Raw genomic sequence first — 18,303 nt, 5'->3', positions numbered from 1 at the left:
ACCAATTCGATCCACCCTATCACTACGATATAATTTGTACCCTGGTATGACAGTATCCCACTGGTTATCCTCCTTCCACCAGGTCTCAGAGATGCCTATTATATCTAATTTTTCATTTAGTGCAATACATTCTAACTCTCCCATCTTATTTATTAGGCTTCTGGCACTTGCATATAGACATTTCAAATTAGGTTTGTTGTTCCTATTTACATGTTGCTCAGCAGTTGACAGTGTTAATTTGCAATCTTTTGTCTGATTTTAAAACACCTGGTCTACTATGTTCTCTATTGCAACCTCGCTATCAGTATTTTTTTTTTTTTAATTAGGTTTGTATCCCGCGCTTTCCCACTCATGGCAGGCTCAATGCGGCTTACATGGGGCAATGGAGGGTTAAGTGACTTGCCCAGAGTCACAAGGAGCTACCTGTGCCTGAAGTGGGAATCAAACTCATTTCCTCAGTTCCCCAGGACCAAAGTCCACCACCCTAACCACTAGGCCACTCCTCCACTCATACCTTATCTTCCCTGTTTTGGTGATATCTTTGAAAGATACCATGTTCCAAACCATGCGTTTTTGAACGACTGCTGGCCTTCCCCCAGGTTCTATTTTAAAAGCTGCTGTCTCCTTTTTAAATGCCGATACCAGCAGCCTGGTCCTACCCTGGTTAAGGTGGAGTCCATCATTCTGGAATAGGCTCCCCCTTCCCCAGAACGCTGCCCAGTTCCTTACAAATCTAAAAATCTCATCCCTGCACCATCAACTCATCCAAGCATTGAGACTCCGGAGCTCTGCCTTCTCTTGGGCCCTGCATGTGGAACGGGGAGCACTTCGGAAAATGTTACCCTAGAAGTTCTGGATTTGAGCGTTCTACCTAAGAGCCTAAATTTGGCTTCCAAAACCTCTCTTCCACATTTTCCTATGTCACTGGTACCCACATGTACCAAGACAGCCAGCTCCTCCCCAGCACTATCTAAAATCCTATCTAGGTGACGCATGAAGTCCGCCACCTTCGCACCAGGAAGGCACGTGATCAGGCGATTCTGTGTTTATCAATATCCTACAATTCCTCTTTAGTTGAATAGGAGAACCATCTATGCATTCTTCTCCCCTTAGGTGCCAATTTTTACATTACAAAAAAAAAAAACACCACATCTGTTTACTGCAATCTTTAAAATAGGCACAAACATCTTAAATGCCATAGGCATTTAAAACTGTGTTCCCACTGTCCCAGTGAGAACCTGGTTTCTAACATTTAATGAGTTCACAAAACTCCTACAGTGTCACCACAATGAAACTACTGAGATTTTAGAACTTAAGTATTTTGAAGCCTGGGTTTCATTACTACCATACCCACAACTATCTCCAATTTTTCTGATATGCCATTTCCAAAATCACAGCTATGGCAAGCAATACAACCTTTCATTTAATGAAAACTCAATTTACAAAAATCCTCCTTTAATAGTTGCCTCTCCCTTAAGCAAAGCTTACTATTTATTTATTGGGATTTATTAACTGCCTTTATGAAGAGATTCACCCAAGGCAGTGTACAGAAGGTACAGTACTATGTAATCTATGCATTAATCTGCAATAAAGCAAAGTTATTCACCTGTAGCAGATGTTCTCTGAGGACAGCAGGCCAAGTATTCTCACTGATGGGCAATGCCATCCGATGGAGCCTGGCATGGACACAGACTAGCGAACACGGGTCAGTCAGTCTTGTAAGATAACTAAAGAATACAAATCCAAGGGGAAGTGGAAGGGTATGAGAGAATACTAAGCCTGCTGTCCTCGGAGATCACCTGCTACAAGTGAGTAACTTTGCTTACTCCAAGGACAAGCAAGCAGTCATATACTCACAGATGGGATTCCCTAGCTACCAGGCTCACCAAAAACAATATAGGAATCAAAATGTCGATGTCTGAAAGTCAATTAACCTGAAACTATTTATATACTAGCTGTGAAGGTGCAGCCTGGAACTAAAGAAAACTGTTCATAGGGGGTGAATCTGGATTCTAGACACCAAACAAATTCTTCAAGACTGCCTAACCGAACTGGCTGTCACATTGGGTGTCCTGCTCAAGGCAGTAATGAGATGTGTGAAGAAATATTTTCTCTGATTCATTTTAAATTTACTACTTAGTAGCTTCTTTGCGTGCCCCCTAGTCCTAGTATTTTCGGACTGTTTCCACATACAAACCTGCCTTTTACATGCTGCCTTTTACATGTGCAAATGCCACAAAAGCCTTCTGAAATTACTTATAAAGAGTGTGACAAGTTAATTCATATGTCTAGTTATAACCTGGTTTTCCAAGTGAAACGTATTATAGATGCAAACTTCAGAGATTCCCATTAGACACTGTCTAGAATAGTATTTGCTAAAGTCTACGGTTCAGGTAGGGCTGTTGAAAATCAAGCGTCAAGAGGCTGCACAAACACTGGGATAGGATTCCAGTAGGAATCATGTTATTCACTGTCCTGAAGTTGATAAGAAATGCAAGCAAAAGCCACAAATCTTCAAATGGGATATAGCAAGCAGCCCTCAGCTCAAGAAGGTTGATATAAAGATCTATTTCTTGAGCAGACCAAGTTCACTGGGTGTGAAGCCTACCTACATGAGCTCTTCATCGCTTTTCATCCTACGTTGGATGCATCCATTGTTAATACCTTCTGATGAGGCAGAATTCGGAATGGTAGTCCATCAGTCAAATTTGATCGACTTGTCCACCAGAGAAGGGCATGAGTTAACACTGATAGAACCTGGATTGTATCCGCTAGACTCCCAGTTGCCTGAAACCAATGGGAAGCTTGGGCCCACTGAGCCACTCTCAAATTAAGCCGTGCCATGGGAGTGACATGCACTTTGAGACCATGTAGCCCATCAATCTCAACATTTGCCAAACTGTAACCTCCTTCCTGCTTCAAACCTACGAGACATCATGGGCTCCTGGGCAAATTCATTTCAACTGAAACTGAACACTGAAAAAACACACTGCCTCATCCTCTCTTCTCAACATAACAAGTACAAACCCACAACTATAAATACCCCAGGACACACCCTCCCTACCTCAGACAGCTTGAAAATACTCGGCATCACACTCGACCGCAACCTCACTCTCGAGAGCCAAGTAAACTCTGTAATAAAGAAAATGTTCTATTCAATGTGGAAGCTCAAACGACTAAAACCTTTCTTCCCAAGGGAAACCTTCCGAAACCTAATAAAATCAATGGTCCTAAGTCATGCAGCCTACTGCAACGGAATCTATGCGGGATGCAAAGAACAACTCACAAAAAAAACTCCAGACCGCCCAAAATACAGCAGCCAGGTTGATATTCAGCAAAATACGCTTTGAAAGTGCCAAACCCCTTCGAGAAAAATTGCAATGGTTCCCAATCAAAGAACGGATCATCTTCAAAATCTGCACTTTACTCCACAAAATTATATATGGCATAGTCCCAGGATGCATGATAGACCTCATAGATCTACCAATAAGAAACAGAGTCGGGTCATCAAGATCATACCTAAACCTACACTACCCAAATTGCAAAGGACTGAAATACAAAACAACCTACGCATCCGGCTTCTCCTACATAAGCGCACAACTATGGAATGGCCTCCCAAAAGCTGTGAAAACAATCTATGACCACCTGAACTTCAGGAAATCACTAAAAGCCAACCTCTTCAAAAAGGCCTACCCCAACGATCCTACGTAAACCTCTTCACCCAAAACACAGCATGCCTAATGACAACACACAATCGTCATCTCTTCCAACCGTCCACATATACCTCATTCGATCACTATACAATCTTGTATTTGCTATCAACCAACTGGGCAAACACCTTAAAGGTACTATGTAAGCCACATTAAGCCTGCAAATAGGTGGGAAAATGTGGGATACAAATGCAACAAATAAATAAAATAAATAGATGTCAATGCGTCTGCTTATCGGAGAAAAGCCCAAGCCTGCAATATATCGAGAAGGCTCCTATGTAGTCCAATCAGTGGACCAGAAGTAGGTGGGACTTTGGGTAGCTGATGACGAACCCTAGTAACACCAACACCTTAACAGTTAGGTGCATTGACCCTGTCACCCGCTCCTGCAATGTGCTCTTGACCAGCCAATCATCCAGTCTGGGCAAGTGTTTTCAACCCAGTCCTCGGGGCACATCCATACAGTCAGGGTTTTCAGGATATCCCCATTGAATTAAATGGGGCTATCCTGAAAACACCAACTGGCAAGGTGTGCCTCAAGGACTGGGTTGAAAAATTCTGAGATAGGGAAACACACTCTCAGTCAGCATAAATACATTGCTACTACCACTAGACACTTTGTGAATAGCCTGGGAGCTGATGCGAGGCCAAATGACAGAACGCGGTACTGGTGGTGGTAGTGGTGTTACCCTATCCAGAATCTGATATACCTCCTGTGACTGGGAAGTATAGACCATTATGTCCAGAGCATAACCAATTGTTTTCCTGAATCATGGGGGAGAAGAGTGCCCAGAGAAATCATCCTGAACTTTCCTTTGACCAGGAATTTGTTCAGGGCCCTTAGATCTAGGATGGGACAAACCCCCACTGTCTTTTTGAGCACAAGGAAGTACCTGGAATAGAATCCGTTCCCTCTTGCCCTGGTGGCATGGGTTTAATAGAATTAGCCCGTAGAAGGGTGGAGATTTTCTCTACAAGTACCTGCTTGGGCTAAGAGCTGATGTACAAAGCTCTCAGTGGGCAATTTAGTGTCTTTGATGCCAATGCAGGGTGTAACCGAGACGGACTATTTAAAGAACCCACCAGTCGGAGGTTTCAAGGGGCCTCCTGGGTTGGTAAAAAAATTCAGCTTCCCCTATACTGGGAAGCCATCCAGGACAGTTACTTTGAGCATAGCTATGCTCTCCTGGAGCCAGTCAAAAGCTTGTCTCTTGCTTTGACTGGGATGCTGGCTGGGGCTTTTGAGAGCGGAACTGGCAAGGCTGAGCATGCAGAGCCTGAGGGTTTCTGGCAGAACAAGAAGGTGGTGGAAACCTATGCCTCAGAGTAGTAGGGTCACTGCCTAGGCCCACTCAAAACCACTTATCGGACGGCATTGGTAAAGATGGGTGAGCTTGGGAGAGAGGCAGCCTGAGAAAGCATCGGTGCCAAACTGGTAGCGGGGACCTGGCTGCCCACAGACTTATGCAATGGCACATCTTCCAAAGAGAGGGAGCACTCTTCCCAGTGTTGGTGCTTCTTGAGTACCAGTGAAGCCAATGCCCTGGTGCTTGTGCTTCTGGGGTTTCCCCCGATGCTCAGCATCGCAGTCCTTCGATGCCAAGGATGACGTCAAACCCATATGTGAGAATATGAAGGTCTACCTGTACTCAGAGAAAGGTTTTCATCTAATGTGCGTTGCCTGCTAACTTAGGTACATTAAGGTGCAAAACTTGTATGTTAAGTGTTAGAGGCATTCCCAGCATTTTGGAGAAGGCAGCTGTATAATTAAAGCAAAGGAATAATCACTACTGCATTTTAACAGTATGGCCAATAATTCATAATGCAGTTTGCTACATTTCTGGAGGTGAAGCTAACTGCACTGCATTACCTGTCACATTAGCAGTTAACATTCAGTAGCGAGCTCTATATTAACTGCAAGGTACAGTCCCTACCCATGTGCCCTCAATAGGAATTTCCACCTTAGCCCACGTTAACTGCAACATTAAACACCTAATGTTTAACACGAAGCAATGTGCTGTTAACATGGCTTTTAACATACACTAATGCAGCTTAGTAAATAGGACCCAATATACTTCGTGTATTTTTTTCAGTTAAGCAAGGGCTGATTTTTCTCCCTTCCCTACTACTTCTGACCTGTGAACGTCATCTCTAGTCTAATGCTCTGTGTAACAACTACAGGAGCCCCAGAAGAACAAAAAGGTCAAATTACAAAGTTTAAGGCAGACTGTGCAAACTCAGCAAAATCTCAACATCTTTACTGTTGGGAATCTTGACTTTGGTTCAACAGGGCTGCAGAAGGGAAAGTACTCTGCCTTCTCTGGCAAAATTGAACTAAGAATCGTATCTGTTTAAACTGGTAATATTAAGCTTTAAGGTGTTTAGAAATGGAAGTCTGTTTATCTGAGAGATCAAATAAGGCATTATATACCAAAGGAAATCTGTGGTCATTACAAAGAAATGTATGTTTAACGACGAACGTGGATTAAGCCAAGACAATGACTTGGAGAGCCACAGCATTTACAGTAGCAGAACCAGAGAATTAAGAATAAACTATCAGAGAATTTTTGAAAAAGGCATTAATCTTGCTACCATTAAAGGTGGGGGTTAATGGGGACAATATGATACGGGGGGGGGGGGGGGGGGGGAGACCTGGTTTTTTTTCTGGATGTCTTGATTTCTTGGATTATATATCTTTAGTAATTGATCTTTGAATATTATGTAAAACATTTTGAATGACTATGTAAGGAAGATGGTATTTAAAAATTGTTATATACAAACATGTAACAAAGCAGCAGTATCAAAAAGTAACAAAGTGATCCATAAAATGCTACAAAGAGGATACCTTATTTGGGATAACAGAGAGCAAGGTTATCAGATACTAAAAATGTCATGGCTACTAGTTTTATCTGTTCACTTCTTTAGGTTGTGCTCCTCGACTTTCCCCATTGATCTCATTCTTCTGTTCTCTCACCTGGACTATGAGGCCGCCATCTCTCACCATCCCGCCGAGATCCTGCTAATCGCCACACCCCTCCCTCTTCGTCTTCCCCATTCAACTCCTCTCTCAGGATACGCCAGTTCTCACTCTCAGAGCGTGTGAACTCATGTTTCCTTCCTGCAATCGGTGTCCCACCTTCTTCAAAAGTTGGTCTCACTGGAAAGAAAGCAAGAGCATCGTTGTATGCATAATCCAGTCTTATGAAGAGCAATGAACACTCACCCCAAAGCTGTGCACCCACCTGATACCCACTATTATAAACAGCTAGGATCCTTTAATCGGTACCGCAGACCATTTTCTTGTCATGGAGTACATTTGCTGTTACACAGAATATGAAATCTGACACATCACCAAAAAGAAATGTCCGAGATTGCCAATTTTGTAAGACCTGGGTATGATTTTAAAATGAGACTTCATGTGTTTCATTAGGGAAGAGAGTGAAAGAAAGCCAAATGAGGGAGGACACTGAGAAAAGGCTGTAAAGACATCATATATTTAGTCATGCACCTCAAGTAAAGCATGTTACTCCAATTGGCTAAGAGCAAGGAATAACAGTGCCGTAGCGAGGGCTAATGGCACCCGGGGCGGGTCGCTGCTGCGCGCACACACCCCCCCCCCCCTGCGGCACACCCCCCCCCCTCGGACCGCATTCTTACCTGTGGGAGGGCCGATCCGCCCCGAGTGCACGTCACTCGGAGCTGCGTTGGACCCGCTGGTTCCCTGCTCTCTCTGCCCCAGAACAGGAAGTAACCTGTTCCGGGGCAGAGGGAGCAAGGAACCAGCGGGGCCGGCACCCCCCCCCCCCCCCGAGCGCGTGCACCTGGGGCGGTCCGCCCCTCCCGCCCCCCCCCCCTTCCTACGCCACTGAGGAATAACTTCCTGATATAAAAGGTAAATTAAGACAAACCTAGCGTGCATCTTATTTAACAAAATGCATATTTAACCCAACTTTTTTTGGAAATGTACTCTCTCTCAGGGTAAATATGTAGAAATAATGCATCATATATTAACACAAGACATAAGTCATGTGTATGCGCTTTACTCTCAGCTGCATGTATTTTTATATGTTTGGATACTGACAGGAGGGTAAAGCTTTAGCTTTTTTAATTTGATAGCTTTCTTTTGGGGCAGTAAATTTACACCACTAAAGTGCTGTCATCTTTTTTGAGGCTCTTTTTATATGCAAAAAAAGTTTACCCATACAATACATCTTAAAATCCCTTTCAGAAAATTAACATATAATAAATTAACATATGATAAAGATGAAAGACATACACACAAACTCATTTTTTATATCTATATCTCGACAAACCCCAGGCACCAGTTTGTAATGGTGCCTAAAAAAATCTGACCTGGCACTTAGGCATTCCTCTGTCCCCTCCTCTGGGTCCAGCAGGCATCTCTCCCTCTCCCCACCACTTCCAATTTCAACATCTATCACCCTTCTTCACCTTCATACCCTCTGACACCAACACCCCAAGGTCTCTCTCCAGAGTCGAGCTTACTAATCTCTCCCCTCCTATTCGGTATCTCTCTTTTGGGTTTATGAACCCCAAGTGCATCATTCTACACTTCTTGGCATTAAATTTTAACTGCTGACCATTCTAATTTTTGGAGATCCCTTCTCATTGTTTCTACTCCCTCCAGGGTATCCACTCTATTGGCTATTTTCTTGTCATCTGCAAAAAGGCAAACATTTCCTTCCAAACCTTCAGCAATATCTTTCACAAATATATTAAACAGAATAGGCCCCAGCACCAACCCCCGAGGAACTCCACTGCTCACCTTCCTTTCATCTGAGCGGATTCCATTTACCACCATCCTCTGCCACCTGTCAGTCAACCAGTTTCCTATCCAGTTCACCATTTTCGGTCCTAAGTTCAGCCCCTTCAACTTATTTACGAGTCTTCTGTGGGGGACCATATCAAAGGCTTTGCTGAAATCCAAGTAGATTACAACTAGCGCACGTCCTTCATCCAGTTCTTTGGTCACCCAGTCAAAGAAGTCGATTAGATTTGTTTGGCAGGTTTTTCCTTTGGTAATGCCATGTTGACTCAGGTCCTGTAACCTGTTGGCTTCTAGAAAGTTAACTATCCTTTCTTTCAGCAGTGACTCCATTATTTTTCCTACCACTGACGTGAGACCGGTCTGTAATTTCCCACTTGTTCCCGGTCACCACTTTTGTGAAGAGAGACATCTGCTCATCTCCAATTTCGCGGAACCTCTCCAGTCTATAAAGATCTATTAAATATATCTTTAAGAGGTCCCGCCAGGACCTCTCTGAGCTCCCTCAGTATCCTGGGATGTATCCCATTCGGCCCCATAGCTTTGTCCACCTTCAGATTCTCCAGCAGTTTATAAACTCTTTCTTCTGTAAACGGTGCGGTATCCACTCCATTCCCAGATATTCCCTTGGCAGCCAACCAGGATTTTCCTCTGTGAACAGCGAAGAGAAGTAATTGTTTAACATGTTCGCTTTATATCCTCTTCACTCTCCACATAGCCACTCTCATTATCTTTCAGTCTTGCAATTCCATTCCTATCTTTTCTCCTTTCTCCAATATATCTGAAAAGGTCTCGTCACCTCTCTTTACATCTTTAGCCATTTTTAATTCCGCTTTCGCTACCCGTATTTCCCTCTTTATTTCTTTGAGTTTAATCCGATATTCTTTTCCGTGATCCTCTCATTGCGTTCTTTTGTATTTCTTGAACAAAGCCTCTTTTGCTCTTAATTTTTTCAGCTGTTTGGAGAACCATATAGGCTACCTGTTTCTCTTGTTTTTGTTTACTTTCCTCGCGTAAAGATCAGTTGTCATATTTATAGCAGACTTTAGTTTTGATCACTGATTTTCCACTTCTCTTATGCTTTCCCACACTAACAGCTCCTTCTTCAGGTATTCCCTAGTGATGCCTCACTTTCTTTTACTCCTCTCTCTCCTGCTGCCTTGTCTCAAGTTCTTTCTTCTACATGCTAACTACAATCCCTCATGACCCAAAGCCTTCTGCCTTTGTGAAGTGCTTCAGTAGTTTTCTAATAACTTTCCTGCATATTATGATCGGTACCTCTTTGAACCATGGAACAGTCCCTTAAGACTTGGAAATAAGCACACATTATTGCACACATTATTCCTAAATTGAAGAAGCTAAAGTTGAGCCTTTCTTTGGTGAGCAACTATCAAGCCAATAGTGCAATTACCATTTGTTTCAAAATTGGCTGAACAAGTTGTTTACCACCAGCTTCAGGACTTTCTGGAGTCAAAGCAGGTCTTCCATCCTCACCAGACCAGGTTTTGGAGGTCACAGAGCACAGAAACTGCACTTTTAGGAGTTGTTAAAATGATCCTTTTATACTTCAACTGGAACGAATCTGTTGCTCTTAATTTACTTGTCCTTACTGTGGCCTTTGATGTGGTCGATTACACTCTTTTAGGCCATCTTCACTCTTTGAGCATTCAGGGTAGAGCTCTTGACTGGCTTTGCTCATATTTGATGAGTCAATATTTGGTTTCTTGGAAACACTCGGTTTCTACCCCGTATACTTTGACTTTCAGTGTCCCTGAGGGCTTGGTTTTGGCCTCTCTGCTTTTTAATGTATTTCTTTTTCCATTGCTCACTTTCATAGAATCTGTAGGCCTCATGGTGTTTGCTGTGATATCCAGATCCTTCTGTTTCTCCTGATGATATCCTATTAGTTTTCTCAATCAAATTGGATGGAATAACGGACTGGCTATGGCAGCATAGGCTAAAACTAAATCTGGGAAAAGTGTTGCTGTACTTTCTTTGGCCGCTTGAGCATGCCGCCTCAATCCATGCCAGTTAAGATGACAGGTATTTTCCTTATTCAGACTGATTCTATGCGTGTTTTAGGAGTGACACTGGACACTACATTGTCTTGCTGCCAACATATTTCGTTTGGGCTTAAGTCCCGTTTCTATAAACTGCATCTTTATATTCAGCTCATCATCAATTCTCTGACACTGCTGTGTGTGTTTTAATTCATTCAATGGTCCTCTTAAATTTGGATTACTGTAATGCACTGTTCTAGGGTTAAAGTCAAAAAGGCTTCATCAGACTCCAGTTGGTGATGAACGTCACGGCACATCTGCTTATTGGTGCTAGAACATTGGTTGCCTGTGTCTTTCTGCATTACCTCTAAAATTCTTCTTTTGGTACACAAAGTTCAATCTTCTGGTCTCTCTTCTTATCTATCGCGGTTTCTCTTAACTTACTTCATACAAGGACATTGCGCTCTTCACAACAGCATCTTCTCCAAGTCCCCTCGCACCAACACCCATCTCCTGACTGTCCAACGTAGGTTCTTTAGCTTTATGGGCCCAGCTCTATGGAATCAATACCATTAGACCTTTGTCTCGAGTGTTCCCTGGCAGGGTTTAAATCTAAACTTAAAACTTGCCTGTTTCTTCAGAACTATAGTCCATGATTTAAACCACTCGCTCTCATCTGGAGCAGCCTGAGTGAATATGTCAGCATTGTTTTCTCCCCCTTTTCCTTTCTATACTAGGTTTGTAAACTGCTCAGATATTTTACACGAAGTGTGGGATATCAAATGCTGAATAAACTTGGAACAAACTTTCCCTTTCTTCTTATTCCTTCCCCATCCCTTGGTTTCCTTGTTTTGTTTTCTCTTTCCTGTCTATAAATGTATTTCTTTTCAATAATTATTTATCTACTATAATAAAACGCACCCCCAACATTCTGAAGATAATGCTCTGAAGTCACTTGACTCCGTAAAGGGTTCGTTAGTTCATGGTGGTGAAGCCATCCCACAAACCATGTCTCTCTGCCCCGCCCACGCGTCAAAACATGATGGCGTCGCGGGCGGAACAGAGAGACACATCCCCACCCCCCAAGTCGACAAAGGAGGCGGAGGGAATCAGCTGAACCAACAGAAAAAGTAACCTAGAGACAAGACGTCCCATTGGAACGTTGAAGACGAAGTAATAAACACAAACCTGGCTTTGACAAAGCAGCCCCACCAACCACCGGGATCCCTTTTCACTCCTGCTGTGACACTTGCATTTACAGGCAAGGTGGCGGGTAGGTATAGAGGGGATTTCATGGGGGTGGGGGAGAGTAGGTGGGACAATGGCGCAAGCAACAGAAGAAATAAAATACAAACGGAACAATTCGCCAGCTAAAACCGCCCAGGTTTTCATCTCTTTCTCTTCTCCTGATTACACTAACCTCCCCCCTCCCCCGAATCTGGCAGAAGAAGCCTCCTGCACAGAACATTTGTATTAGAAAAGGGGGGAGGGGTCGTGTTCACAGCAGCCCCAGTGTTCGGAATTTACAAAGGTATTTTTAAAAACTTTTTTCTCAGTAATGGGGAGATCTCGCCCTCACTCTCTCTCTCACCTCCCCCCCCCCCCCCCCCACCCTTTGCTTCTAGCCACTTTCCTCTATCTCTCTTTTTCCCGTTTTACACGCCTCAGCCTCTCCAAGCACCTCTCACCATAGAGGCAGGGAGGGAGACCCAGAAATTGGGAGGGAGGGAGACCCTGGCACTAGGAGGGAGGGAGGGAGGGATGGAAGGGCCCCTGGCACTGGGAGGGATGGAGGGGCCCCTGGCACTGGGAGGGAGGGGGGCCCCTGGCACACTCTCTCACACACACTCGCACCTAAACTCACTCTATCACAGACACACACCCGCGCATTCACTCTCTCACAGAGTCACTCTCCCACACACACTCTCAAACATTCACACTCCGAGGAAAACCTTGCTAGCGCCAGTTTCATTTGTTTCCAAAACGGGCCTTTTTTACTACTTATTTGATATTTTTATAGATTGTACACAGTCTTGACAGGTTTCTCCGAGGCGGTATACCAAATTCTTTATTAGTTTAGTTTATTAGTGTATAGAAAGTGAGATCATAATAAAATAACAAGATCTCCCTCTTTCTTTTATGGCTGGAGGAGCCAGTGCAATAAGCTGTGCTATCCTTTAGCGCAGCAGCTTATTCTTAATTCTCCCACACTACTCTTATTTCTGATGTACTTTTTTTTTTTTTGCATGGAAAAAATCAAAAATAAACCACTGTGCTAACAAGACAGAGTGGGCATGCAAAAGACTGAGGGGCTTTTTCACAAAGGCACGCTAAACAAATGGCCTGCAGTAGTGCAGACACATTTTTTTTTTAATTTTGCCAAAAATGGACATGCAGCAAAATGAAAATTGCTGCGCATCCATTTTGGGTCTGAGACCTAACCGCCAGCCATTGACCTAGCAGTAAGGTCTCACGCAGTAACCGGGTGGTAATGGTCTACGCACATAAAATGCTGATTACCGCCAGTGGGCCAGAAAATAAAAATATTTTGGGGGGCACGTAGCAGACTCGTATCAAAAATGAAATTATTATGAGGGCCACGTGGTAGCTGGGCGGTAACTCAAAATTGACACATGTTGGGCGCACGTTGGCGGCTATGCGGCTTAGTAAAAGGGCCCCTGAATCTTTAATTACTCCAAGTTATAGCATGGCTTGATGTAGTAACAAAAGAGCAAGAAATCAAGTTGAAGAGAGCCCCAAGCTAGAAGAGTCCAGGCCCAGATGGAGTGACCAATTTTTGGCCCAAATAATTCACATCACTCCACCAAGACCTGACAGAATACAAGAATCAATTGGTCAGAAAGCCAGACTTAATACCACAATGGTTAACAGGAACATTTCTTCCAAAAGAAAACCCAAGTAATGTTCCCAAACATTTCAGATCCATAACTCATATCTACCTAGAGTCCATAACCAATTCAACACAATAGATGCTAATAGAATATATAATCACTAGCAACTAAGAAAATCATGGCAATAGAACAAAGTTAAAAGAAAGGAGCATATGGAACCAAGGACCAGTTAACGCCAAATAAAGCCATTATGGACAGTGCTTAAAAAAAAAAAAAAGCCAAAATCTCAGTATAGAATGGATTGACTATAATAAAGTCTTTGACAACAGCCCACATTTCAGGATAATAGATTGCCTTGAAGTGTATAAAATACCCAGTGTACCTGAATGTAACTCACTTTATGCTACTACTGAAAAAGATGTGAGCAAAGTCCAAATAAATAAATTAAATTAATAAAATAAACCCTGGTGTGGTAATGTGTGAGAGCATTTGAGACCAAAATCTTTAACATACACACAAAAAACACAAATGCAAAAAGATAAATAAAAGATTTAGTTGTGTAGTCATAAAGACACCTGTCTTCCTCACAGGATTTTCCAGCTCACAGTTGACCATCAACAAATGAGTATACAGTTAAGAACAAGGTACAAACTAACTCTGGCAAACTACGACCTTTATCTTGCTCTTCATTGCAGTAGACACAGCTGCATACCTCTTTAGGTCCTTTGCAGTCTGTTCTCCGGCAAGACACACCTTGCAGTATACCAGCTACAAACCTATCATCAGGTCTCTGCAATCCTGGGGTCAATCCCGGAGGCTCCTTCTCTTTCCTCTGGGCCACCTCTCTACTGGCTGAACCACATTCTACCTGTTGAGAACTCTCTTTAAGATGACCTGGTAAGTGAGTGTGCTTAAGGTGGACTAGCAGTTCTCCATACAATCCATCACACCTTGATTGATAGAATACATCAAGTACTCCACGGAGACATGGCAAACCACATCCTACCTGCAATACGTAGACAGTTTGCCATCAAGATCCAACAAGGCTTATTTCAGGGAGACTCTCTATTACGATTTTTGTTTTGTTTGGCACTTGATAAGAGTACTCAGTGAATTAACTCTTTGGGCTACAAGTTTACCTTCCCCCTAAAGATAGCAATGATCTAGAGATGATGTCACTTACTGTTTGGTCACACTTACTATTGTTGGCCATTGTTGAACATCTACCTGAAGCTCTGCAATTCCAATACCAACAATTAGTGAAACAATTCTGAGTAGCAAAAAGCTTCTCAAATGATATCAAACTGAAAACATCCCTCTCTGACTGTTGACTATGAGATAAAGGAACTTGAAAAGGAAGATTATGTAAATATCTAAGAGTAGAGGAAGGTGCAACAATCAAGCATAAACCACTGAGAGTTAAGATCAGTAAATAGTTTTATAGTTCAAAATACTTGATATACCACCTTTCTTACTTAATGGTTTACAATATATACATAATAAAAAGCAGTATAGAAAAGAACTCCATCATAAATTGGAAAGGCACATTCAGACCAGCACAATCACACTCCACACACTCATGATATTTCAGTAAAGTGCTAATATCTGACTTTGCAAGTATTCCCAGCATTCCATCAGTTCTATATAAAAGCTTTCTGAAAAAAATGTCTTTAATTCCACCCTAAATTGTTTAAGTGAAGCCTCTGACCTCAACTCCAAAGGGAGCTGGTTCCATAGTCCTTCAAAAGAAAGCATAGTCACTAGTCACCATTAACCATGCCTGCTTATTACTTGGTACAGTAAGCAAACTTGAAAAGCTTGATCTCAATTCTTTCCCGGGACATAGGCTTGTACTAAAAGCACCAAACAAGGAGGCACCTTATGCACTAGTGTCAGTACTTTATAAATCAACCCTATACTCAACTGGTAACCAGGGATAATGCATATACAAAGGTGTCATATGTTCTCATGGCCCCAAACCTCCAAGCAATCTTATAGTCAAATTCTTAAAGTTCTCAACCTTCTTTTCAAACATTGCGGAAGACCCAAATAAATAACATTTCCATAATCTATTTTTGAAATTACCAAAGAACACAACTATATACTGTACGTATATCTGTATAAAAAAAATGATTTAGCCAGCCGCGAAATCCGTATCATAGCATATCCTCACCATACTACGCAAGAAATTTGTTCTTCAAAACTAAATATTACTGGTAAACTTTCAGAAGAATAACTACGAAAAAATTAGGAAACTTGTAAAAGGAGCAGCAGCAAACGTTAGGACTTTAACCAGGCATAGATGTTATTTAAAAATACCATCTTGGAAGCCCAGACCAAATGTATTCCACATATTTAAAAAAACGAGGAAAGAAGAGCAAATGATAGCCAGCATGGTTAAAAGGTGACGTGAAAAAGGTTATTTAAGCCAAAAGAGCATTGACACCGGAAACGGCCCTTTTGGGGGTCGACTTACTGAAGGGGAAAGGTACCGTTAGTCATAACCTGCTAATCTTTAAAGCATGTCTCGTGGGAAAAAAATGCATTTTAGTTAACTGGATACATTTAGAGGCACCATCGTTTTGGCAATGGCGCAACAGGTGGCATGCGTTGCTACTAATGGAGCTGCGAGATTCATATTATAAACCCAAAACACAGCGTAAATTCTACTGAATATGGGAATCATATATTAATGCTTTAGCCCCTAGGGCCCGAAGTTCCATCCTTAATCGACTGAGCTTGGACCCAGCGAAGTTAGCTACAGGTTTTAGATAGTGAATAGGTCAATTTCCCTGGGCTATTGGAGATATGTAGCTGCCTGGAAGGGGGGTGGACAAAGGGGGGAGGGAGGTTACAGGGGGGAGGAATATTAGAGGGGTAAGGAAGGGCAGAAGGGGGGTTGCGGGGAGGGATATAGAGGTATGGATAAAAGAGAAATAGCTGGGAGTAGGGAGGGAGGAAGCTAAAGAGAAAAGTGATGGCTACCTCTATGTTATGATTACAAGTTGTTCATTTGTTTCCTGATGTATCTTGAACATAGCGTATGAATATTGTATTGTCTGTGATAGGTCATCAATAAAATTGTTTAAAACTAAGCCAAAAGAGCATCTTGCACAAACGGGACTAAAGATCCGAAGGAAAAAACAAGCAGTAGCATAAGCACTGTCAAGTTAGCTGCAAAACATTGATAAAGAAGGCTAAAAGAATTTGAAGAGAAATTGCTGAACAGGCAAAGCGCTCATAGTAATAACATTTATATCAGAAGTAGACCTACGAGAGAATCAGCAGGGCTACTAAATCATCAAGGAGTAAAAGAGACGCTCAGTGAGGACAAGACCACAGCGAGAGAGTAAATGATTTCTTTGCGTTGGTCTTTAAATAACAGGCTGTAAGATCTACGTGCAACAGAAACGGTTTTCAAGGTGACGATATGGAGAAAATGAAACATCTAGGTGAACCTGGAAGACATACTGAGCATAATCAACAAGTGGAAAAGTAGTAAATTACCTGGACTGAATGGTATACACCCCACAGTACTGAAAGAATTCAAACATGAAACTGCTGATCTACTATTAGTGATCTATAACCTATAAGGCTGAGAAGGTTAGGGCTCTTCAGCTTGGAGAAAAGGCGGCTGAGGGGTGATGTGATAGAAGTCTACAAGATAATGAGCGGAGTAGAGCGGACAGATGTGAAGCGTTTGTTTACACTTTCAAACAACAACAAAATCAGGGGAAACAAGATGAAGGTAGACTATAGTAGATTTAAAACAAATAGTAACATAGTAGATGACGACAGAAAAAGACCTGCACGGTCCATCTAGTCTGCCCAACAAGATAAACTCATATGTGCTACTTATTGTGTATACCTTACCTTGATTTGTATCTGCCATTTTCAGGACACAGACCGTAGAAGTTTTGCCCAGAACTAGCCCCACCACCCAAACACCAGCCCCGCCTCCCAATCTCAGCTAAGCTTCTGAGGATCCATTCCTTCTGCACAGGATTCCTTTATGTTTATCCCACTTGCTTGAATTCCGCTACCGTTTTCATCTCCACCACCTCCTGCAGGAGGGCATTCCAAGTATCTACCACTCTCTCCGTGAAAAAACACTTCCTGACATTTTTCTTGAGTCTGCCCCCCTTCACTCTCATTACATGTCCTCTCGTTCTACCGCCCTCCCATCTCCAGAAAAGGTTGTTTGCGGATTAATACCTTTCAAATATTTGAACGTCTGTATCATATCACCCCTGTTTCTCCTTTTCTCTAGGGTATACATGTTCAGGTCCGCAAGTCTCTCCTCATACGTCTTGTAAAGCAAATCCCATACCATTCTCGTAGCTTTTCTTTGCACCGCTTCCATTTTTTTTTACATCCTTAGCAAGGTACGGCCTCCAGAACTGAACACAATACTTCAGGTGGGGCCTCACCAACGACTTATACAGGGGCATCAACACCTCTTTTCTTCTGCTGGTCACACCTCTCTCTATACAGCCTAGCAGCCTTCTGGCTACGGCCACCGCTTTGTCACACTGTTTCGTCGCCTTCAGATCCTCAGATACTATCACCCCAAGAGCCCTCTCCCCGTCCGTACATATCAGACTCTCCCCGCCTAACACATACTTCTCCCGTGGATTTCTACTCCCTAAGTGCATCACTTTGCATTTCTTCACATTGAATTTTAATTGCCAAACCGTAGACCATTCTTCTAGTTTCCGCAGATCCTTTTTCATGTTTTCCACTCCCTCCCGGGTGTCCACTCTGTTACAAATCTTAGTATCGTCCGCAAAAAGCCAAACTTTACCTTCTAACCCTTCGGCAATGTCACTCACAAATATATTGAACAGAATCGGTCCCAGCACCGATCCCTGAGGCACTCCACTACTCACCTTCCCCTCCTCCGAGCGAATTCCATTCACCACCACCCTCTGGCGTCTGTTCGTCAACCAGTTCCT

At 42.7% G+C, this 18,303-nt stretch overlaps 1 protein-coding gene across 3 annotated transcripts in view; it reads right to left on the bottom strand.

Moving 5' to 3' along the window:
• Positions 1–18,303, bottom strand: part of GIGYF2 (GRB10 interacting GYF protein 2) — a 734,963-nt gene that overhangs the window by 394,210 nt on the left and 322,450 nt on the right. For 2 of the 3 annotated variants that reach the window (XM_030217174.1, XM_030217173.1), the window contains one exon: positions 6,685–6,867. The exons of the other annotated variant lie outside the window; for it this stretch is intronic. In XM_030217174.1, coding sequence (XP_030073034.1) covers positions 6,685–6,867 — 183 coding nt within the window. The remainder of the gene's footprint in view (positions 1–6,684; positions 6,868–18,303) is intronic. 3 annotated transcript variants of the gene reach the window in all.

This window comes from Microcaecilia unicolor, chromosome 10, assembly GCF_901765095.1.
Source record: "Microcaecilia unicolor chromosome 10, aMicUni1.1, whole genome shotgun sequence".
Taxonomy (NCBI): Eukaryota; Metazoa; Chordata; class Amphibia; order Gymnophiona; family Siphonopidae; genus Microcaecilia; species Microcaecilia unicolor.
Note: the sequence above shows the minus strand (reverse complement) of the source record. Positions and strands in the feature narration are given on the sequence as shown.